The sequence below is a fragment of the Mastacembelus armatus genome, chromosome 16 (genome assembly GCF_900324485.2).
Source record: "Mastacembelus armatus chromosome 16, fMasArm1.2, whole genome shotgun sequence".
Taxonomy (NCBI): domain Eukaryota; kingdom Metazoa; phylum Chordata; class Actinopteri; order Synbranchiformes; family Mastacembelidae; genus Mastacembelus; species Mastacembelus armatus.
The window spans coordinates 25,624,772-25,649,034 of NC_046648.1; the positions used below are offsets into that span (position 1 = coordinate 25,624,772).

At 43.6% G+C, this 24,263-nt stretch overlaps 2 protein-coding genes across 3 annotated transcripts; one reads left to right on the top strand and one right to left on the bottom strand.

The window, feature by feature from the left end:
* Positions 1–85: 85 nt before the first annotated feature.
* On the bottom strand, positions 86–5,134 carry hapln2 (hyaluronan and proteoglycan link protein 2). Of its 2 annotated transcripts, none has more exons than XM_026316603.1 (6): positions 4,780–5,134; positions 4,562–4,666; positions 3,916–4,269; positions 3,550–3,666; positions 3,283–3,465; positions 86–1,084 (listed from the first exon to the last, which is right to left on the bottom strand). In XM_026316603.1, exons 1-6 carry the CDS (start codon positions 4,811–4,813, stop codon positions 807–809), a joined length of 1,071 nt encoding a protein of 356 aa, XP_026172388.1. In that variant the 5' UTR covers positions 4,814–5,134; the 3' UTR covers positions 86–806. The 2 variants fall into 2 exon arrangements, with proteins under 2 accessions (XP_026172388.1, XP_026172387.1); XM_026316602.1 differs by having other exon boundaries at positions 3,916–4,272.
* A 6,343-nt stretch (positions 5,135–11,477) lies between these two features.
* On the top strand, positions 11,478–22,850 carry rhbg (Rh family B glycoprotein). Its single transcript, XM_026316992.1, has 10 exons — positions 11,478–11,819; positions 16,871–17,057; positions 17,605–17,755; positions 17,939–18,086; positions 18,493–18,659; positions 19,976–20,113; positions 20,472–20,605; positions 21,006–21,127; positions 21,549–21,622; positions 22,535–22,850. Exons 1-10 carry the CDS (start codon positions 11,633–11,635, stop codon positions 22,610–22,612), a joined length of 1,386 nt encoding a protein of 461 aa, XP_026172777.1. The 5' UTR covers positions 11,478–11,632; the 3' UTR covers positions 22,613–22,850.
* The last annotated feature ends 1,413 nt before the right edge of the window (positions 22,851–24,263 follow it).

A 24,263-nucleotide genomic window follows, 5' to 3' on the forward strand; every position in this document is an offset into this window, starting at 1 on the left:
ACAAACTCATTTAAATCATGCATGAACCATTTATTGACTCCTGTTTATTGAACAAATGAACTGACAGTTATTCATTTCCAGAGAAACCAGTTAGCGGCTCCGAACGATGGAGCACTTTAGTGTCGTGTTAAACACCGGCAGGTTTGAACTGCCAACAGGTTTTAGTGAGAGATGATTGCATGATTTCACTATTGATTTCCATAACTAGTCCATTAGTGACCAGAGTCAACTAATATTCTGGCCAACAATTATTTCTGCATCAGCAGCGAATCACTGGTGAAAGGACACAAACCCAACTTACCAGCATTTGGCTGGAAAAACTACATTTCTCTTTATATGTCAGTTTAACAGATTTGTGTGAAGATTTGAAACCAAAAATTGCTTTGAATATGTAAAAAAATCCAACCCTGGTCATTTATTCTTGTTTCTTACCAGGTAAAAGAAGCAGAGTTTAGAGCTGCTGCATAACATCCTGTTAAATTAGTTCCCAGCTTTTAAAGGTTCTGCATCCAGCAGATTATGTGGAAATGTGGCCTTTTGCTTTAGAAATTACACTCAAACTCATTGTTTTCAACAAATAACTAAACTGAAACCTACAGGCCTCCATAAAACCAGGATGTCATTTGACTGATTTAGTTCTTAAAAGACAAAAATTGAAAGAAAACCTCAAATCTGCTGCCGGTAATTGTCTGTTTCTTCAGGTGTGGGCTTTCTTAGTCCTGTTCCTCTAAATACTGCTGTGCCTTAATTTAATTCATGCATTCCTGTTTATTTGCAGTCTGAGGCTCTCAAGGTTTTATTTCAGACTACCGGTAACAATATGCTCCGTAAAGATGCAGCATCTTGTTGGGGAATCCAAATGAGCGCACCCCTGGCTCGGGGAGGCCTCCACAGCGCTCCCTGGGGTTGCTGATGGGGAAGCGCACACTGCCGTCTTTCAGCCATCCGCCGTCACATTGGTCGTACTTTTGGAAACGCCAGGCGGAGTAGAGCTGGCCGATCAACGCCAACTCAGCCCCCTGACGTCTGCATGCGTGTCCTGCCTGCTCGAAGGAGAAAGACCCGGGTATGTAGAAGACGGCGCCTGTGAGAGGAGCAAACACTGATATAAACCACACGTCAGTCCAGTGCTGTGGTGTCATTTCAACACTGGCAGCTGACCCACAACCAGTTTACATAGAATATACACGAAAAATACACGAGTCCTTTGTTTTGCAATTTTCCTTCTCTAAGTTTCCAGTTCCACAGACACCAGATAGTTCCCACCGACTGTTGTTGCCATCGCGTCTCGCCAGCAGACTTTACTGTCCTCTGTCAGCCCATCGCCATCCCACAGCCACTGTCGTGAGCTAAAGGTCAGCTCGCTGCTGCACATTCACATTCGCTGCTGACACGCCACATTATCACTGCAAACTAAGAAACAGTCTTCTCTTCACCATCAGTCACAAGAACTGACCTGATGCAACTTACTCACTTCTCACCTGGCTGTAGTACAGGTGTGCTCCATGACCCTGTGACATCACTGTGACATCACTGGGTGGCTTCAGAGATGGAACAGAATTTTCAGCCCGGTGCTAAACTGCTCTCAAACATCTTTTGTTTTCCTACTGTGGCTCAGCCGTCGTTTAAAGTTTGGCTTCCTAAAGCAGCTGCTCACTGCAGTTTTCATCTCACAGGAGGAAAAAGGTCATTTGCTTTGGGCCTTTTTTCAGGCAGAATAAACTACGTTGTGAGAGGAGAACTGTGCCGTTTGTCTCCTGCTTCATAAGAAAATCTTATTCTGAGTGAACTGACGTCTGAACTTCTCTCCTCAGGAGAAAAATGGAGCTCGGGTCAGTTCAGGACAATGAGCCCTGGAACAGAAGAACCAAACGAAATGATGTGATCAAACTCAGGATGTGCAGCACTCGTAGGTTTCCTGAACCACTGCTTTGAGGTATAAAGATACAGAAAGGTTGGAGTCCGGACTGAGACGCAACTGAGGAATTTCTTGTCTTAATTAGTGCAGCTGTGAAACCATGAGAGACAGTCTGAAGGTTTGATATATCAGTCTTGTCTTTTTATTTTTATGTACTTTTCTGTGTTTAGGGCATTTGGGTTAGTCCACACAGACACGCATCACAAGCACCTGAGTGGCCCGTGTCTATATCACCTGTCCTGCCTTGTGCTGTGCAGGTGCACGAGGTCTCGGCCGGACAGACGTGGACTGGGAGCTGTCAGTGCTGTCTGTTGCTCTTTGGTTTGAATTTTGAAGTCTGAGATGTTTTGATATCTGTTATGTGAATTAGCCAGACTCAGCTACAATAGAAATACATGAGTAAATAACTGCAGACCTGTGTAACTTCAGACCCACCAACCCTGAGACTGGTTCACCCTAAAGACCGGACACCAAAACAAAAGAGGAGCAATGTAGAATATGCCGTCCAGTGTAAGGAAGAATGCTTACGTCTCTACACCATCAGAGGGGTCACGAGTCCACCATTAGATCCTAACGGCCCTCACCTGAGCTCACTTCTATTGTTTATCTAACGAGCCTATTCAGACCAGGTGTGAAGTGAAACCAACTCAGGAGTGTGGGTCTAACGACTGTCACCTGGTTTACATAGCTCACCTACTGAGCCTATGGGACTAGGGGTGGACTGAAACCAACCTGGAATAAATTGGAGGTTCCAGTCCAGCTTTCTCTCAGACTGATGAAGACACTCAGATGAGTAGTGAAATGTTTCGAAAATAACTCGAAGTCCAGTTGCCATGACTCAACCTCTAGATCACTTCTCCACAGACATACCTGTGACATGTCCGTGTAACAGTTTGCATCACAAAGAAAACACTGGGGAGAATATTTCTGTGTGTTTGATGTGTGTGTTTCTAATACAACGTTGGAGGAAACACACAGGGTGTGTTAGTTGGAGTCTTGACCATACTCTGAAAATCCCATGCGTGTTAGCAGTTATTGCACAGCCAGTTTTCCAGGATCCGGATATTAACTTTATAATGAATACACCTGTACGTTCCAAATTAAAAAGGTCTCCTGCAGGTTAGTCTGCTGTCCTTACATAACCAATGTATGTATCTATGTATCTGCCTGACCTCTAGTGGCCGTGTGGCATGTGACTATTGATGCCAGGAACAAAGGCGGACTGTTACGTTGTTGTAGTGCTGCAAAGCAGTAGGTGGATGGATGGGTTGAGAAAGTATGTGAATTTTCTGCCAGGAATCCAATTAAAGTCTGACTGATAAGAATCAGACCTGACAGTCTAAGACAAGCGGCTCAAAATTTACCTGATGTCTGAGAGGTGAAGCAGAAAGTGTCAAACCGATCGCGATTCTTATCCTTTGGGCCATAACTGCGAATCCCAGGGAGCGTCCCTCCTCCACAGACGGCCCGAGGATGAATAATGGGGTAATGGACGGTTGCATCCTGGAGCCAGCCTGCGTTACACCAGTCCAGACCCTCCGTCCAGGCTGCAGGAGGAGACAAGCTGATTTAAGACAGCTGACATCACTGCAGACAACAGATTATAATTAACATTGTGCAGTGTGTGGAACCTTGATAGAGCTGGCTGTACGAGGCTATTGTGCCATCTTGCTCAGCACATGTCTGCTTGGCTTCATGGAAAGTAAACCTGTAGCGCCCGTTTGGACTCTGATATGGGAACACCACACCTGGAAACAGAAGCCACCTTGTCATTGTTTATTCTCACAGATTCTCTGCATTCCTGTCTTTCATCAAACACCATAAACCTTCAGCCCTCATTAGGTCCCAGCCCCCATGTGCAATAGGTGAGTTTCACACACACATTTTGATTTATTTGTGGCAGTTGGCAGATTTGCACATGTAGCTGCTGTCGGCTCATCAGGGAGACAGGATTCAAAGGAAGCTCTGAAGTGGATACAGCTCATTTAAAAAATTACCTTCGATCCTCAAAGTAATGGCGACGCTCTCGTCCTCGATGCCATTGACCAGCTCACAGCGATACGTGCCGCCATCCTCCAGGTTCAGATGGCTGATCTGCAGGGAGGCGTCCATGGCGTGAGCCTCTCGGAGAGAAGCCCGTCGTCCAAGGTGGCCATATGGTTTGAAGGCATGTGCGTTTGACATCATGATGATGTTCTCCGGGCCCACGCGTTCTGGCTCCAGCTTTGTCCACTTCACCTTGTAATGGATAGGTTTGGTTCTGAGGATACACGGCAAGGTGATGTTATCACCTCTTCGACCAACAACCTCAGCATACACGGGTGGGTCCAGGAGGTACTTGAGCTTCGTGGCTGCTGTGGATAAAACAGCATCCACGGTTTCAACACCACGTTACTGTGGTCAACACATCGGCAGACTCAAGGATAAATGACACAGAGCAGAAAACCTGATCGCAGCTGGTGTCTCTAAACTAAACAACAGCTGTGAGATTGACCAAAGGTCTGTTGGCCCACTGAGAGAGGAGACTAATCCCAACCTGCACCACCAACCAGATGAGGTAGCATAAAAAACCCTCACTCAGGAATTTCTGCAGTCAAGCATCACCAACAGCTCATTGACCACATGAAACTGTTGGGACTGTACCTTCTCGGCCGGAGGTGTAAATCACCGAAGACCAGGTGAAGCAGCTGGATGTTAGCAGCAGAAGTACAGCACAGTTCATCATGAAGGCCGTCGCTCTTCCAGCTCCTGCAGCTCACAAGAAAAGAGATCAGAGTTCTTCGGTCCGTTTGTTATGCAACAAGATGAGTCACAGCATTACCACACCTGAGTACAGCAAAGGCAGAAAAAATCTTTCAAACCTGACAAGGTGAGAAGAAGCAGTTGTCCAATCATGCTCCTGCGTTGTCCCACATGACGACAGAAAAGTCCCAGATAATTCCTGATTTTGGGAAGTCGAAGCAACTGTCTGTCCGTGTTGTTGTCCACAAGCCGTGAGTTTTCAAGTGTCCTCAGTTCATCTGTGTCACGTCTTGAACTGAGCAGATAAAGAATATTTGCTTGTACATAAAGAGCTTGGCTGCTGCCATGTGTGATCCCACAGGGAAACAGTGCAGACCAGCTGTTTATCGTTTTGCACGTCAACTGCACCGTTGGGTCCTGCTGTCAAACAGCAGCTCAGCGGTCCGAGCCCTGCGGACAACAAGCCTGTGTGCTCTAACCTTTCTCAGAGGGACTATAGGCCGCATTCAGCCATCGCGGGGGGCGGAGGACGCCGTGTTGGCTCTCGCTTCCACACACAAGGGCTGCATTATGAGTGCTCCAAGAGTCCACGCAGTGACAGCAGGCGTGGGTCACACAAACACCAGCCGATGTGGAGAAAAGAGGAAATAACGGGTCCTTTACTTTCTGCTCTTCCATTGTATCCGTCGTCAATGGGCCCCTGTGCTGCTGCGATTAGCATTCGCCCAAACACCTCGAGGTGCTGACGGCTCTGTCTCTGCAGCAGCGTTCATCATCCACCTGTCATCCACCCGTCTGTCAAACCTCCATCCGTCAGTTCATCATCCACCCATCCATCATCTACCTATACACTTAATAATCATCCATCCTTGATCCATTCATCATCCTCCAGTCAATCTATCTAGATGTCCATCCCTCCACCCAAACTATCAGAGGATCATCTTGTTTTATTAATCATTGATATTTATGATCCACATGGAGTTTGACACCACATCCTTCAATTCAATAGAAACCCATGAAATCCCTTATAAATGTGTTGGTGGTGTTTGGGGGGGTCAGTAATTAATCCTGACTTGCGTCTAGGGTCCCTGCCTTCAGCTAAACCCCGTTGGCCCTGGAATGCCACCACTCATTCTTGATCCTCTGCATTTTTGAGTTAATGCAGAGCCAGGAAATAATTCAGGTTTAATTTGGTTAATTCTGCATATCAGTGTTTGGTATTGTTTTTTAAACTGTTTCACTAAGAAAAGTAACACAGGTAAGTTCACTGTAAAACCGCCAACAGAGTCATGCTGCTGTGAGCTGCGTGACAGCAGGTGAACGAGGCTGATAGGACAGTCAGCCAGTCGGCCTGCTGTCCTGACACCATTTCAGTTTGAGCTTTTGTGATGACTCTGTTGACACTTGACAAGTGGTAGTCGTGAGGCAGTTTCATGGGTAAAAGTACTATGTGTTTCTGCCACCCTAGAAGGTTCCCAGATGGCCCTGTGAGGACCCCTGAAACATCTAATGATGACTGTTCTCCAGGAGCCCACTATGACAGTTTTTCAGTGCATGCAGGTAAATCCAGGTATGTTTGTGGCTCCGCGTACATCGCACCAGGGACAGAATCTAGATTGATTCTTTGTCAGCAGCAAAAACATGATGTAAAATACAGTATATCACCTTTTTATGTTGATACAGTGAACACTAAAAGAGACTAAAACAAAGCATGCACAAAACTTTGGATGGAAAATGGCACCAGCATCACAGCAGCTATTCATTCATTCATATAGGTATCACTTGACATGGGTCATGTGACTGATTTTTGCAATGTCTTATTGTCAGGTGACTCTTTAACTGATTTTCAGTGTGATGGTTAATGTGACATGTGACTGTGCAGTCCTCTGGCAGGCTGTTCACTGATTGGCTGCTCAGATGCCCTGTTCTCCCAGGTGTTATGAAATATTTGATGGATGTTTCCTTGTAAGAAAACTGCTCGTGGCCTGTAGCACCTTGAGTTTAACTTTACGAGGTTTACCTTTAACTTGGAAATTATCATTCAGTCATTCAACACTCAGGACTCAGGACTTTCTGCACATCTGGGCAAAGAGGACAGCAAACCCTGAACAACCCATTGATGAGCCTGAGGCTTTTCAACGAATCGAAACCAGCTGAGTGAGTTTTGAACATGCATGTGGACGTCCGATGACACATGGGGAGATATCATTCTGTGAGCAGAATCTGTTCAACAGATAAGGTTTTGTTCTCATACTTGTTCTCATACCTGTCCTCTATGGTGGCCGACAAGGGCAAACGCGCCGCAACGGCCAAAACACACGCAAGAGAAAAAACACACGCAAGAGAGAAGTGCGCCAGGCCTGTAGGGGGACCCTGAACTGAGGGATGCTATGAACAAATTTGGCTAACTTTTACAGAGGCGACATAAAAAAATGTAGGTTTTCCGTGTATTCATTTTTAAACACTTGGCCGTCACGTTTTACAACATTATAAAAGTACAGTATTGTAAAAGCCGCATATTAGCGCACATTAGCACATATTAGCGCATATCAGAACAATCATCAGAGGACGCTCATTTTGTTGCAATTCAAAACTACAGCTGTGTCTCACTGCGCAGCCTCCAAAATGAGACGTGGCTTATATCACTACATGTGTCTCTCTGGCCTCTGTAAAACTTAGCCAGACTTCCCTCAGTTCGGGGTCCCCCTACAACCCTGGCGCACTTCCGTTGCAGCGTTTCTCTCTTGAGTGTGTTTGCCCTTGTCGGCCACCGTAGTCACAGTAACAGTGAGTGTGTATCGACAAATGTGACGGTATCCATGCACTGATCATTATGCAAAAATAACATTCATCCCCAAACTCTGAATTTATTTAGATTTCCTTAAACAGGTCAATATCCCAGTAGTTAATCTGTTTAGTAGTTGGGTTGAATTCAACCTTTTCACCCAAGTGTTTTGCTGCCAGCATGAAAAAATATTTGTTTTCCTGTTAATCTGAGAAAATGTCTTGATTTAGTGAATGTTGAGACAACAAGCAAGTCCATCTTTTAGGAAGTGTATTCACAGTGTATATCAAACAGCTTTCCCTCTTACACTGTGGTGGCAGGATGGTGGGTTAAGTTATGCCCGGGACCTTTCCCCATTAACCATGTGCTGATACAGTTTGTGAATGAACAGCATCCTCATTACTTTGAAATACACAACTTTAAACAGAGAAGGTTGTTTTTGCACTGAGGTTAGTGTGGAGAACAAGCTCCCACAGTGCAGAATATTAACTCCACTGTGCAATGACGTTCTAATGTACAGTATGTTATCTACACATTACATAACAGGCAGGTTGGCTCTTGTTTATCTCGTTTCATCTGGTGCCAGGCCTCCATGGTGTCAGTATTGATGTCTTCTCGCCTCCGATCAGGAGATTGTGTTATCACATGTCCAGGAGCCAGCCTGCTGCAGTGATGGAGTGACAAGAAGCACCCACAGTGAAAGAGTCTGCGGCGTGCACTTTTCACCTCTTAGTCGCACCGATTACACAATTCCAACAAGTTTGTCTGCTTAAATAGAAAAACATCTAGTTTATCGGTGCTTTCATTATATCACACATGAGCTTTGTTGATCTTGTGACTGCACCGGTTTGCTAAATGTTTGGAAATAAGTAAAACTCAGGAATGGAGGAAATATTCTTTATTTCTAAGTGTCAACACTGCATCAAAAACACTTTGCTACAGTAAACATTGTGAATGGACAATGAAGGGATGAATAGTTAAATCATGCAGGTAATTAGCAGCATCAGTCACATACAACATATTATTTCATTGCATTATAATGTGTTTTTTTCAGTAACATTGAGTTTAAATATATATCCTCCTCTCACTGATCCAACACACAGTGACAGCCGCATGAACTCAATTCCTGTGAAAGTATTTGAGGAATTGTTCACTATCGACCATGATCTGCTATGAATGTCACAGCGAGTGGAGCGCTTTGTCTTTTCAGAGACACGAGACTCGCACAAGACTCGGGGTCGACCACGAGATTGTTCCGCAGAGTGAAGTGTGGATTGACAGCGACTGATGGTATCTGCTCAACAGAAAAAGCTGCAATCAGACCAGTTCATCACACACGTATCGAACACAGGATCTGCCCAGTTATTTCAGGAGAAGCTGCAGGACTGCAGTGAGATAAAAAGGCAAGTGTATGAATAAACTACTGAATTGTTGCTAAGCAATAAACAGCTGCTGTTTAGAATTCCAGCCCATACAACCAGGTCTAGGTGTTATAGTTCTGTTGGTGTTAACGACGCCCTGCTAACTAATTCATTTCTAAGGGATTGACAGTTGTTCATTGCAGTGAAAGAAAACTTCTTGGCTGTGAACTTGAGTGTGTGTTACCTGTAGATTAGGGGAATAAAATCAGGAACTACACAGTTTGAGTGAAACTCTTGCAGCCCCTGGTTCTGGAGTCATATCGCAGAACAGACATCACAGACACTCCTCTCATTTTACAACAATCTCTGATGTCTATCAAGGATAAATGTTCAGGAATCCAGCTAAAAAAAGGCATTTTTTTAATCATCAGATTTTATCTGATTAGCATCAGATTCGTACTTTTCTTTCAGTGTCACCAGAGATTCCGGTTTGTTCTGTATATTCAGTCAGTACAAACAGCCTGTAGCTCATGAAGACCATGGATGATTAACAGAGCAAACACAGTTTAATAACAGCAGCTGTTTTTAATGAAGACAGACTTTCTTTCTCAGACCATTTTTACTCACATCACAATGACTTTATCTGTCTGTGTTTTGGTCCATTGGACCCTGATGCCACCTTGGGCTTCAGGGGCCACCGTCTCACCATCACTCGTTCTGCCTGTTGACTCCACAGGCGTGTTTCACGCTGTCATTAACTGACTGAGCAGCTGCAGGTGTTTGATTGTACACCTGCGTGTGAACAGGAGCTTGGCCTGAAGGCTTGTTGGTTTATCTGAAGCCAGTCGCTGACTGCAGAGGTGAAGTGAAGAGGAACGAGGAGTAAAGGCAAGATGAGACCTGTCTGTGTGAACATCCATAAGACGCAAAGTTTCATGGTCCTTCAACACTTTCAGTCCAAAGAAGTGACAGAAACTAACGGCTTTTTCCCCAAAACGCGACTGCACCCAGATGAAGTGTAGAAGCACCACAGTTTATACACATCTATTACAGTGAAATAATGTGTTTTAATGAAATATAGATGTACATTAAATTCATTCACCTCTGTTTTATACTCACAAACAGTAAAACATACAGAAATCATGTCATCTGAGATAAATGGACAGATATGCAGTAACACCGTTGTTATTATATTAGGACATTACATACATAATGTATTATCCAACAATCATCTACACTGGTCACCTAAACTCCTTACAATACACCAACAATGTGTCTGTTGGGGACTATATTCAGTGGTTTTATCAGACACAACAAATCAATAAATATCTTTCACCTTAAATTAAAAAATGATGACATGAGTGACACAGTCTGAAGTGAAAGGAACTGGGACTAGACCTGGGTTCATCCCTTCTTCTTTGTCGGCTCCAGTAGTGATGGTTCATATTCGCCCAGTTCTCCCAGTCCTGGCTGGTGCTCGAGCCAGAGAGCCCATAAAGTCGAACCTCTTCTCTCCTCAAAGGCACCGCCACGCCGGCAGCCTCTCTCCGCTGTGACGGTAAATGATCTGTGCTGTTTCCTCAGTCGGTTGGCTAAACAGTGAACTGATGTCAGCAAATTGAGTGTAAAGGATACGGCTGGTGTTATTTTGTCTTAGTTAACATGTTCCCTGAAAAGGCCAACAGACTGGCTTCCCGAGGGTCTCTGTAGACCTATGTACTCAACACAGGAAAGTCCTGCTGTTTGCTGTCTTTGTCATTGCAAAGAACAACTTGACCAGTGTGGGTGTTTCGGGCTGTTTAGCTGCTGAGGGAGCTGCTCCTCTTGGTGTTGGAAACATGCAGGCGCTCGGCTCAGGTGCGTCTCACGATGTTTCCCCACACAGACCAGAAGCTGAAAATACAACATTTGTCTTGGTTTGCTGACTCAGACTGAATGAACCTGATCTGAGAGCAGAGCTTCTCTCTGACAAAGCTCTACTGCTTTTCCAAATGTCAGACAAGTGAAGTGTCAGCATTATATCTGTCTGTGCTGAGACTGTGCTGCCCTCCATGTGGTCTGATGCTCAGAGACCTTCAACATGGAGCTCACAGGGTCCAGGTGACTGTCACTGATACAGACACTGTCTCCATTTTTACAAGATATTTGATTCACTGTTGATGGTTCACCAAACAGGTTCAACCTCACCAGTGTGACAAAAGAGGAAAAAGAAGCTGCTGCAGTTTCTGACACAGACTCCAGAGCACATCATCTTCTTTTATTAAAAAAATTCATAAGCAGCCTGAGGAAGCTGCAGCGTGAAGCATGCTATTGTCATGTAATGCTAATGAAGAAAGGTGACCATGACACCTGGTCTGTTTTATAATGTCCTGCTCCAGGTCAGCACTTTTTATTATTTACCACAAACATGGAGGTTTTTAGATGCAGTTGTTGACACTATCCAGGTTGATGGGTTTTTAAAATTCAGGACTTGTTCAGTGTTTAATTAATGAAAAGAGCAGAACAGACAAATTCACAGATTGTTTCTTATTCCTCAACTCAAAAGCTTCAGACCACCTTAAAAACCACTGTGGTGGGTGGGCGGAGCTAAAAGTGCTCCTGCCTGATTTGTGCAGGAGGAGGTTTGGTAGGTGTGACCCAGCAGAAGAAAAACACATGTAGCTCCAGCTCATGTGTCTATGAGCTGCTTCTTCATCCACCCTCACCCACACCTCTGCAGTCCTGGGTGTGTGACGGACACCGAGTCTGTGCTGGATCTTTAATCCCTTCGTTCCACACTCCAAGAACCAGCCTCATTAAGCCTCTGCTCTGCAAGAAGAAGAAAACATGGCACAAGCATCGACCAACATGCGGCTGAAGCTGCCGATCACCTGCTTCATCCTGGAGATCATCCTCATCATCCTGTTTGGTGTGCTGGTGCAGTACAACCACGAGACGGATGCAAAGGAGTGGTACAACGAGACCCAGTCTGGCCACTCAAACTACGAGAACGACTTCTACTACCGCTACCCAAGTGAGTGTCCTGTGAACGTGTGGAGGTTCAGGGCCAGAGGTCACAGTGAGGGTCAGAGGTCGGCTAGCTTCACCTCCCATCTGTGCCTGAGGTTTACTAACAGCCTTTACATGAAGTTCTAGCAGGTTCTCAACTTTATGCAGAACCTTGTAGAGTTAGTGTTGTGGATAATGGGATACTTTATTGCTTAACCACATTACAACTAATTGATCAGTTTGTCCTTTATTTTGCAGTCAGCTGCATCCGCTTTGTGTTAAAGCTACAGCATTAACTACAATCCCCATGATGCCACTGTACCTTCTTTAGGACATGCTGTCAGTAAGAATGAAGAGCAAAAGTGGAAAAACTAATTCAGACCTTTCCTTAGTTGTCTGCAGATAAACAGGTCGCCATGTCTTAGGCTGAAAAACCACCTGTCCTGTGAACATGAACAGAAAAAAGTCCGATCTCATAAGGTTCAGTGAATCTATGTGAACGTGCAGGAGATGATTTCAGAGTTTGGACACTGGTCTCAAATATCTTTGTGTCTCACTGTGCGTACTCAACATGCTGTGTGTGAGTCCACTGTGCGTCTTTAAACAGAAACTATATAGACGTGATTTAAAAGCTACAAGTTCAGTCCAAAAGTCATGAAGCTGTAAGTTGGCTGCATTAATTCAGGGAGCAGTGCAGTGAGAAACAGAAGACGTCAATATTAGTTAGTATATTATTAGTCTTGATTTTGACTGTCCAATGACGTCTTTATAAATTATACATAACCCTAAAATCTCTTTTACATGCTCTGTCAGACATTTTTATTTGCATGCTAACCCAAATCTGTAAATGAGTTTCATTAGCATATTAAACACATTTGGGTGTTGTCAAGCTTGTTGCTTCTTTAATCCACTGATGCTGCACAGACAACCAAGAGGAATATACAGCACTACAGTCTGAGCGAAAAATGTTTGGGGGGCTGTGTTATTACCATAAACCACCATTTATAGTCAACCCCATCCTGTAACAAGTACATTTAATGATGGGACCTTCGCACAACTTCAGATTTGTTTGGCTCATGGCTGAATTAGGTTTTTAATCAACATTATACATAAATATTAAACAGGAAATGCTGTTTGTTTTTTCGGTGTTGAGCTAAACCTCAAACATCAGTCAAATGATTTTGTTGTGACCCACATGAGGAACCACCTTTTACTGGACTGTAGTAATTTGTGTACTGGAAAAACAAAACCATTTACATTATTACTGCAGTAATAATAAACTTCATTGGGTTGTTCATTTACAGGTCGGATAATGGGGAACAACTGTTTTATCATTTTCAGCTGCAGAAGAAACTAAGACGTTACTATATTCTGTTCCTCGCAGTTCCACCTTAAAAAAATCAACCTTAGCATGACTGGGGGCTGGTGGGCGTGTCTTACCTGGTGCTTGTCTCCCTTGGGTGTGTGGGTTATGTTGCCCCAGGCAGAGCAGGGAATGGTGGGAAAGGAGAGACTCACAATCTTAACAAAACGTAACCAGCAAACAGCCGTTCTCACCCCCCTTCATGTCAGCGAACGTCACCTGCCTGGAACTCACCTGCATGTTACACTGCTCATAGCTAATGTTTAGATCTGACACTTGGGCGTTAGCCAGGATGAGCTCTACCATGACCCAGATTATTTCACTTCATTAAATGCAATGAAAAATGAGGCAGTGTCAGTAGGAATGATTTGACTGTGGAGCCATTTCTTAAACATCCAGTAAAAAAAGCAAAACTGTGCAGTTCACTTCCTGCCCCGTGCTTTTATTTTCTAATTTTTCCTGAATCCGCCTGTCTCTGACCAAGTCATGTCTCCACACCATCCTTTTAACTTGCTATCAATCTGCTGCCAGGTCCCAATCCCCGACATTTTAGGTCTTGTCAGCCCCAGAGAAGCAGACACAGGAGACTGACAAGTCTCTGGCAGCTGTAATTCAGTCCTCTTCCTCAACAGCTTGCACAGGGCTTTTCTTTGTGGGCAGGAAAGCTGGGTCTCTGCAGCCCTGCATTGACTATTGTGGTCTGAATGAAATGTCACTGAAAAACAAGTGACCATTCCTCTTATCTCTTCTGCATTCAAGCTTCTGCAAGATACCTCCGTATTTACCAAGTGAATGATTGGATTTGGATCAGTGGACTACCTTTGACACCCCCAGAGGGTATCAAGAGTATCAGGTGATGTCACTTTGTCTCCCCAATACTGTGACACGGTCTTTCTTGGTTTTCAGTAGCCCATGCAGCTCAATGGGAAGCAACTCCAACACTTTCTTTGCTGGAGTTGGGGTTTGCTGAGGGAACATCTCAGTAGCTGCCCATCTTCAAAAATCACCTGTGTTCCCTGTTTGTCTCGTGGCCTGAAGCTAAAGAGGCCTTCCAATGGTTAGAATCCCGTTTTGCTTCTTGACCCATCCTGACTCTCTTAAGTTCCTTCCGGTAGTTCATGGTTGAGGTGGATGCAGCCTCTTTCAGTGCTGACAGTCCACTGCAGAGAATTTTATGACTTCGGCGACCAGGAGCTACTTGGTGTCAAGCTGGTGCTGGACCAGTGGTGGGGCTGGTTAGAAGAGGCAGAACAACCCGTCATTGTCTGATCTGACTTTGCTAAGAGGCTGGAGTCCCGGCAGGCTTATTGGACTCTGTTCTTTAATAGATTCAAATTCTTTCTGCCTCTCTTACTCTCCAGGTCACAACAATGAAAAACCTGACACCCTGTCCCAACAGCTCTGCAGTTAGGAAGAAAGCCAGGTGGCAGACTTTATCTGTACCCAACCGAGCTCCCAGCCTGCCCTCTGTTGGAACCTCCACATACTGTCTCTGGACCCGAGTATTGTCTTGCCCTGTTCCCTCTCTGTATCTGATCTTCAGCCCCTGGCTTTGCCATTAGACAGTCTTCACTCTCCACAAAGACCCTGGTCCCCTGCCTCTGACTCCTTCAACCCATTTTTCTGATCTTGTTCAGTAAATGCCTCTTACAAAATAGATCAACAGGTGTTTGTGCTTTTGGGTCCAATAATCAGAGCTACAAAAATGAGACATATTGAAACACACTGACACAAGTTATATTTTCATAACACACACTGCCACACATGGCTTCAGGACATGAGCTGTTTGTATTTGTGTAAATATAAAGGAGGGGGAGCCCTGGAACATGAAATTCAGGTTCAAAGTTTTATACATGACAGTCTGTGTAAAATGTTGTTCTGTATACTGGACTTTGTTTTGGTGTTATTCTAGCAACAGAGACATGCTCTTGTTTTTATACCTCATTTAATTAGTCCGTGGTGTCTCTGCTGTCAATTTCTCTTTTTCGTTTTTGATGACGGCCAATTCTAAAGTTTCCTGGGGGACCTCAAATGTCACTGTGAGAGTAGCTGAAACAAGATCACCTTCATGTTTCAGTGCCGTGGACATGACCTGCTTCCTCCAGCCTCATCACACGCCTGGAGGACCATGTATCATAAACACAGTGCAGAGCGACTATGAAACAGGGCAGTGTTTTCTCTTGGTTTAAGGCAGGATCTTGTCCAGATTGTAAATTCACCATGCTGGAGGTCATTTAGTCAATGTATTGTCTGACCCGTGTGTCCTGGTGGATCAGGGTAGTTGTCCACTGAAAACAGAAACTGAAGAAGAAACAAACCTATTTTTATTTTGTATTAGACACTAACTGTACTGCCCATTTTAGAATAACTTGGACCTCTACAATAGATGAGTTAATATGAGGATCAGCTGTGTCAGATAGTTTAGTCTTGAGTCCAGGCATGCAAATATTTACTTTCATAAGATCTTGCTTGACTGAGGCAGATTTAAGTGGAGACAGACCTTTTGTGGTTAAAAATTATTTTTGCCCTGAAGGCTCTGAAATATCTGAGGGACAACATGTGTCTGACACTTGTGGACTTTTTGCGTTTTGACGTGCTACAGAAAAAAGGTTTTATTATTAGCAACAGTAGGGTGCTTTGTCTCCCTTTGCGCTCATTGTATGGAGGATGTGGACCTGGGCCAAATTGTCACCAGGGACATTGGCAGCACCCCCATCCCCACCATGCCTATTAACGGTCACCATGGCGACAACAGCACAGTCCAACACTGTGTGTGTGGGTTTGGGACAAATAAGCAGAAAGCACAAACTGTGTGAACCTGGGGTGCAGGGAAACGCTGGTCTGACACAGTTCACCTCAAACACAGAACAGCAGATACGTGTCGACAGCACAGGAACAGGAACGCTTCAATTACTCAGTGGACGCATCAGAAGACACAAACATCAGAAGACACAAACTGTAGAGGCCTGAGAGACAACTGAAACCAAAAGCTTATGTAACTGTGCTCGTTCGCAGTGAATGGATGTTTTCAGTGACACTGTTGTTGGCAGCTCGGCTGGTTCTTGTTGATTGAGGCTGCTGAGCAGCAGAAATGAAGCTGAGCTTAATGAGTGTTGGCTCACAAACAGCATCTATAGTGCATGTTGATGTCGATTTACAAGTTGGTGAACATTTTTAATCTTTTATGAGTCTGAAACTGATGGAAAGTTGAGAAACTTTTAATACTATTGCTGATTTAGGTTTATAAATATGCCTTGATTGGATTTAGCAAGTTACATTCATTGTATGTTACTGATATAGTGGAAAGTTAGAAAAGAGCTTAAAGATAAATCAATGTGACAAATTATTGTTAGTCCAGAAATTTTGCTTTTTTTGTCTGTTAGTCACACAAAACTAACAAATTCACATTGGGCAAAAGTCACTGCCACATTAGCTAAAAATGAAAATAATGTTAGTTCCAGCCTTTTAGTCAGAATTTACAGTTTTGCCTGAGATGTAGAGTAAACTCAGGACTTTGTCATGCTTAAACTGAAATGAAGTTTTCGAAGCGGTAGATGTTGCAGGAGCAACACTAGCTCACAGAAAAGGCCTGAACAGTAGAGGACCCAGAGGTGATCCTGGGGGAACTCCACCCTGGATATTGAACATAGAACCACAGGCAGCTCAGGATCATGAGCTCCATCATCTTAGTTGTAGTTTTCCATGTTTTGCAGGTTTCCAGGATGTGCATGTGATGATCTTCATTGGTTTCGGCTTCCTCATGACATTCCTGCAGCGATACGGCTTCAGCAGCGTGGGCTTCAATTTCCTGATTGCAGCCTTCTCCCTGCAGTGGGCCACGCTCATGCAGGGCTTCTTCCACGGCATGCACGGCGGCAAGATCCACATCGGAGTGGAGAGGTATGTGAGAAACCTGCATGTGTGAAAGTGCACATACATACGCAATATGCAAAAATAATGTGAAGTACGTCTGAGCTCTCAGGCCTCACACATAACACTTCCTGAGGCATGATGGAAAGTCTATACAAACTCACCTACAAATCATTTTTCATACTATGTTCACCTTCAACAGTTCAAATATTATGGAGACAATTCTACAAATACAACACCCTGCCAAAGGAACAGACGGCTTTTTAGAGTCGATGGGCTGGTTTTGAGTGAGGTCCAGGCCTTCACTAAAACAAATTTAAGTAATTTTTGAAAAGCAGAGCCCAGTTTAACTTAAGAAGTAGTGCTGAGAGTTTGACTTCAGGCTCTCTACGGCACCGACCACAGACACATGTAGTCATGTAAATACTAAATGCCATTTCAGTGAAGCTCATAATGCTCATTGTTCAATACGTCAGCAGTTTAATGGGGACACAAATGAGTATTCCTTATAAACCGGTTCTGTTTTTGTTGTGCAGGTCACTTAGCTCATGCCTTTTATTCACACTGTGTCTTCCAGCATGATCAATGCGGATTTCTGCACTGGCTCCGTGCTCATCTCATTCGGAGCCGTTTTGGGTAAAACTAGCCCGGTGCAGCTGCTGATCATGGCGATGTTCGAGGTCACCCTCTTTGCTGTCAATGAGTTTGTCGTGCTGTCTGTTGTGGGGGTGAGTTACAGAAAACACCTGAAGGTGAAGTGAGTGATTTCTGTGATTTTTTTTTTTTTTTTTTTTTTTTTTTTTAGAAATGCAGTGGAGGGAGCATCTATAGCTGTTCATGTTGGTTTCTACACTGAAAGCTGTTTTCTGCTTTCCATGTGTTTATCACTTTGTGTTCTTCAACATCTCCAGGCCAAGGATGCTGGAGGATCCATGACCATCCACACATTTGGAGCCTACTTCGGTCTGGTGGTGACCCGAATCCTGTACCGGCCCAACCTGGACAAGAGCAAAGACAGGAACAGCTCCGTGTACCACTCTGACCTGTTCGCCATGATCGGTAAACATCACTGACCCGGGGCTTTCTCTGTCCAGCAGCTTCTCACTTGAAAGAGCAAAACTAAAATCGTTGAGCTGTGACTGCTAAGGTTACTGCACACTGAGGTCTCCTTTTTATTTGTCTCCAGTGTGTCGACCACACCAGCTTTTTTTCCAGAAAAGTCCTGAAAAGTGAATGAATCCATGAAGCAGACATCAGTGCTGAGATGCTTAAACTCTATACAGTCACACACATCATTTTGTTTTTACAAACCTCTGTCATTGTTAGCAGTCTTAATGTTGGGCTGCAAGAGACAGTGTATCACATCTCTTATTGCTGTTTATTGATATTGCATACATGACTCAGTTCAACCAGATGTTTAACAATAAACCAAATAATGGATCCATGTCATTGCACCCCCACTTAGGTACCCTCTACCTGTGGATGTTCTGGCCCAGCTTCAACTCTGCCGTCACAGCTCATGGAGACGCCCAGCACCGCACGGCCATGAACACCTACTACTCCCTGGCCGCCTGCACCCTGTCCACCTACGCCATGTCTGCCCTCACAGCACACGACGGCAAGCTGGACATGGTGGGGACACAGGACTATTAGTACTGGTTCCTAAAATCAGATCACACAGGAACAAAAAGTCAAAACACAGCACAAGAACGGACCGAGGGTGAAGTAAATACCAAGGCAGGTTGCCCTCCTGTCAGTGATGGTTATCAGGGTTATCAGGGTTTCACTCAAAAGAAGAAAGCAGAAGTGTGTGTCACGTGAAAGTGCACCCGCAGGCTCTGCTGTCGGCTTGAGATGAGACATTCCTGCTCTGATACTCGTCGACCTTAGAGGGAGTGTCTAGATGACACGCTGATAGTGAAGCTGATTAGGGCTGAAATCGTCTCTGTCGCATTTCACCTGTTTGCTGTTACATCAGGTGTGAAACAGGCTGCAACACGTTACAGTCTCATCACCCACAGCTGTGCTGATTTGACATTTAAGCTTTAAGTTTGCATTTCTACAGTTTAGTTCAAAAAACAGCATGGCCTTTCTTAAGACACATGCTGCTGGACTTGTAGGACCATTTGCAACATTAGACAACGAAAGAGATTCACCCAAAACCACAAAGGTTTTATTTTGTAGAAAAATATCATCTTCCAATTCAATAAACAATGAAAAACAGCAAACAGGAAATGAATCTGTGCTCTGAAAGAAACTCATGTTTAGGAAGAAACTGTGGCTACAGACATTTGAAGCAGCTTATTTGAGGAAAAGGAAATAATTTACTAAGCACAGAATATTTTTGTCTGCTCAAAGATCATGACACAGTCTGCTGTGAACATTTCACCTTGATCAGTGTGGAAGTTAAGGACTTAAGTTTATTGACTCAAACCGTCACTGATCCGGTTTGTCCTGAATAGCAGCTGTTGGATTCAGAAATGTGCAGTGTGTGAAGTAACAAGGACCATCCAGCCTTTACTGTGGCATTTTTTACACTCAGTCATTTAACTGTTCACTTGTGCTTTTTGTACCTTTTATTATTATTTATCATTATTTATTTGTACCTTTTGTACTTTAGGATTGAAATGATGTTTCAAAGGCCTCTCTGTGTGACCAGGAGTGAAATGCTTCATATATTTCTTTATCCATCTCTGTTGGCTTTAAATGGCAGAATGTACATTTTTCCACATTCACACTTAGAAAATGTGAAACCCTTATTTTCCTGAGAGCGACTGAGACACAGAGAACTGTTCAATCAAAGGGTCAAAACATAATCAGCATGTGTAGAGCTGCAGGGCAGCACAGTGAACTCAATGAATCTGTATTTTGCTGTTGTAGTATTAAAAATTAGTCATGTTGAAATTGCTTTAATATAATTAAACTGCATATTTCTGTGTTCTGGTCAGGTCCACATCCAGAATGCTGCTCTGGCTGGAGGAGTCGCAGCAGGAACAGCTGGTGAAATGATGCTGACACCGTTTGGCTCCATGGTCGTCGGCTTCTTGGCGGGCATCATCTCTGTTCTGGGCTTCAAGTACCTCTCAGTAAGGACGGGTCACAGTTCTGTTCTGTCTGCACAGCTACTGTTCATCTGAGGGAAAATGACCTCATGGTTCAAGTTTCTGCTGTGAAATGGTTGAATCTAATGAAACTGTTTGGTATTTCCTGTCTGCAATAACAGATCTGGGATATTTCGGATTCAGAACTAATGCAGATATTCCATCCAACCATCTCTGAGAATAGTGATTTAATTTCTGCTAAAAGCCATTTCTATTAAAAATATAAATCTTTCTGAAACTGTACAGTGCCTTGGATAACAATGTTTGTCAGATTGTGTAAATTAAAGAGGAAAATGTATCTGGGGCTTTTCCACAGCGTAATCTCTTCTTTTACCCCTTGCAGCCCATCCTGGAGAAGAAGCTGAAGATCCAAGACACCTGTGGGGTCCACAACCTGCACGGCATGCCCGGCATCTTGGGCGCTATCGTGGGAGCGGTCACTGCTTCTGTGGCAACCGTGGAAATCTACGGAGGAGGGTAAACATTTCATTTGTGCTGCTGTTGCTGCAGGCACCTGATTCTTACAACACTTTTCCAGATGTTTTCAGCATCACTGGTCACTGCAAAGGCTGGTTGCAAACACTTATTCTAAGTGTATTATCCTGAGGCATGTGTGCGATGAGAAGCTAAAAGAGCTTGAAGCGGCAATAACTCAACTCTATTCATCAGAGAGATGAAAAACATTCTTCTGAATTTCCAAATTTTTCTCATATTTGCAGTTTGAATAAAATTGTCACTGTGAAGCTTTAAAGCTGGGGTGTGTTTAGTTACAGATGTGCCACATCTGCTCCTCACCTGCTGGTTTTTAAAATGTTCAGAGCTCAGCCGGTCTAAGCTCCACCTGTCCTGTTGTCATGTTCCTCTCTGTGTGGCTCAGAATGGAAGCTGTGTTTCCTGATGTGGCGGACGGAACCATAGATGCTTCTTTCCAGGGCGTCCGTCAGGCCATTGCCCTCGCTGTCACCCTGGGAATCGCCCTGCTGGGAGGCCTCATCGTTGGTGGGTTCTCCGTCCTCCTCAGTTATAAATCATGAAATGTTGTTTGAACCACATAGACAGAGTTACAGCAGGCTCTGATTCTGAGAGCCCTCAAAAGCTCCTGTGTGACTCAGGTGAGCAGACTAATCAGTAGAGAGGACGGTGCTGCTGGCAGTTCTGTTTTGCAAGCAAATCTCTCATGAGACAACTCTTTACAGAATATTCTCAAAATCCTTCTCAAATACACAAAACTCAAGTACCTAGTAGGATTTCTGAAAAATGAACTCAGCATCACCTTGTAGAGGATTTTTTCCACAGTCAGATTCAAACTAACGAGACCTTCGTGGGTCTGCTGTGAAAGGCAGAACACTTGTTTCCTGGTTTTGAATATTCTCCTGGTTTATTGTACATGTACCTTTAAACAGCAGGGTTTCTTGTGCAGGTTTCATTCTGAAGCTGCCCGTCTTTGGCGCTCCTCCTGACACCGTCTGCTTTGAGGACAGCATCTACTGGGAAGTGAGTTTGACTCTTTTATTTTGTTGCTCGTTGTCTTTTCTGAGGAGGTTCATACAAACTTCAACCTTAACCCCTGAAGGTCGCTCTCACAGGCAGCAGGTCAGCTGAACATGCAACGTGGCATCTGTCTACAGAAATTACTGGGACAGTAAATCAAATGAATATTTCCTTGGGCTTAAATGGGGAAAGAAATATTTCAGGAAACTTAACATTGAAAGTTATTTTGGAATTAGAGTCTGGATAAATCAAGTTTTATAGTCTATAGTAACAGGTGATGATTATTTTACAGGTCTGTGTTTTCACAGTTACTCAGACCTTTTTCTTAACTAAAATAAAGTAAAAGCTCAAGCTCCAATGTTTGAGACTGTAGTATTACAGCCACAAGGTGGCGACATCACACTGACGGTCAGATAATCAGTGAGTAAGGTCCAACCACCAGGTGGAGCAAAGTCCCCACCACACAGGTGAAGGAACAGAAACAGGTGATGTCAGACATGTAAAGGCCCATGCTACAGATAAAACATGGGCCTTATCAGATTTCACCTTCTTAGTTTGTGAGAGAAACTGATTTAATGTGCAACCTCACAATGGATCAGAGATTGTAGATGAAGATAAAAGCACATTCAGCAAATATTTCCATGACCTATTTAAAATTATTTTTACTATTAGGCTCTTTTGCAGTAACAGTTTATTCTCAGTCTGCTGTTTGCATAAATGATTTCATATAATTCACTGCTTTTCACCTCCACATTAATCCAAATAAATGTGTGGATACTTCATATAAAGAGTCAGTGTTTATAATGTGCCACAGTTAACCTGCATTTATTCTGGAGCACAGATATCTTTGATTTCACACCAGATCAGGTCCTGAAATTGTAGAAACTCGATTTCCTCCTTCTGTTTGTGTGTCAGGTGCCTGGAGAAGAGCCGGGGCACGAGGACCAGCTGACTGCAGTGAGGATGGAGGAGTGTGACAAGCTCAACGGTTAGACACGACCACGCACACACATCCAGCACTGACTATTGAACCCTGAGGGTTGGAAACAACAAATAAGTACCTGCCTCATGCTCATGCCATCTGCCAAATGTCTGGTTTCACGTGTAAAACCTCACAAAGCCTAGAAGGAGCAAAGGCTGCGCTGCTGTCGAACCATAAACCAGGATGAGACACGGTCACAAAATGAATTTCAATAGTCGGTTCAAACCAAAGACTGTGTGGGAAAAAGAATTTTAAAAATTATATTTTCATAGAAAAACAATTTTGTTTTTATGTTTTCTTTCTTTTAAATAAAAGATTTTCATGCAAACGAGTGTTTGGCATGCTGATGTTTCCGTGGAGGTATTATTGGTTAAGAGTTTAGGTTTGAGGTTTTCTGTGATTTTATTTTTCAGGTTAAATTAAAAATGTTACGTAACATTTTTAATTTAATTTTACATTTTATTTGTGGGACAAAATGCAGTGGCATTGACCTAATTTTGTTAATAGCTGCATTCAGGGTTTGAAACAATTTATGTGACCTGAGAGATTTTAAAACACCATACTGGATTATTTTTTGCAAAATAAATTGTCCAAATGTTTTGTCTCATTTAATCAGTCACAATCAAAGATATCCAATCATAAATCATGAATCGCCTTTTAAAATAAACACAAAATGTTGAAAATAGAATTTATTAGTTTAATTTTTAGGGTTCCCTGTTTATTCTAATGATTTGGTCATTTTATAAAATGTGGGAGGGAAATGCAATCAAGCCTGTTGTTCTGATGAAGCCTGGTCATCAAAGTCCTTTCTGCTTGAAGCTTAATGCCTGCATGGTAATCATGGTGGAAGGGTTAATGCCTCCAGTCTGTCTCCCAACATGTAATTAACACAGTTTCACTTTCGGGGCTGAAACATGAAAAAAGCAGGAGTCCTTGTCAGATGTGGTCTGAGCGTGAGGCAGCATTAACGCCACAGAGGAGGAAGCAGCATCATCAGGCCAGTGGATCCACCAGGTCTGACTTTGTGTGATTTTTTTCATTTTGTAAATGACACAGCTGCTTTAATAAACAGGGAACCCCCACAAAAGTCACCACATAGACCGGCTACTGATCACATCAGTCTGTCTGAGGAACAGTCGAACTGTTCCCCTTTATGTTCATGGCATCACACCGACTCTTCATCAGGTGCACTGGCACCAAGACCCTCTTCTTTTTGTTTTTCATCCATAAATCTGTTTAACATGAATCCAATAAAAAGGCGACTCATCAGACTCAGAGCTTTTTGTTAACCAGGAGATTGTCAGTCTGTGTAGTTCACGTTGCCATATTTACCACGAAACAGGAAAAACCGAACAAAGACAAACGTAGGAGAGTCATTTTCGTACTATGACTGTATTTTTAACGATTAGACGTCACTGAACGCTGACACTCCGTTCTGTCCAATCAGGACATTCGGCTCATGGTGAAACCCAGCGGTCACATGGTCAGTATTTCAGAGCACATCAGGGTCCAGGTACATTTATTCAAACAAATCCTGTGCTCAGGCTTTTACACTTTACAATATTTATATCCACCAAAGAACAATAGGAATCAAACGAAGACTTAAACAGATCAGTTCACAGCTGTTTTCACTCTCTAACTTCCTCAGTTTTCTCATCACAA

What these genes read in the sequence shown, in the direction of transcription:
- hapln2 (XM_026316602.1), bottom strand. Translation starts at nt 4,813, where the DNA reads ATGATTGGACAACTGCTTCTTCTCACCTTGTCAG. An exon ending in TTACACCTCCGGCCGAGAAG is followed by an intron (nt 4,273 to 4,561) that starts GTACAGTCCCAA and finishes TTTTATCCACAG; the next exon opens with CAGCCACGAAGCTCAAGTAC. An exon ending in CTTCACCTCTCAGACATCAG is followed by an intron (nt 1,085 to 3,282) that starts GTAAATTTTGAG and finishes CTCCTCTCACAG; the next exon opens with GCGCCGTCTTCTACATACCC.
- rhbg (XM_026316992.1), top strand. Translation starts at nt 11,633, where the DNA reads ATGGCACAAGCATCGACCAACATGCGGCTGAAGCTGCCGATCACCTGC. An exon ending in TCGTGCTGTCTGTTGTGGGG is followed by an intron (nt 17,756 to 17,938) that starts GTGAGTTACAGA and finishes CAACATCTCCAG; the next exon opens with GCCAAGGATGCTGGAGGATC. An exon ending in ACGACGGCAAGCTGGACATG is followed by an intron (nt 18,660 to 19,975) that starts GTGGGGACACAG and finishes TGTTCTGGTCAG; the next exon opens with GTCCACATCCAGAATGCTGC.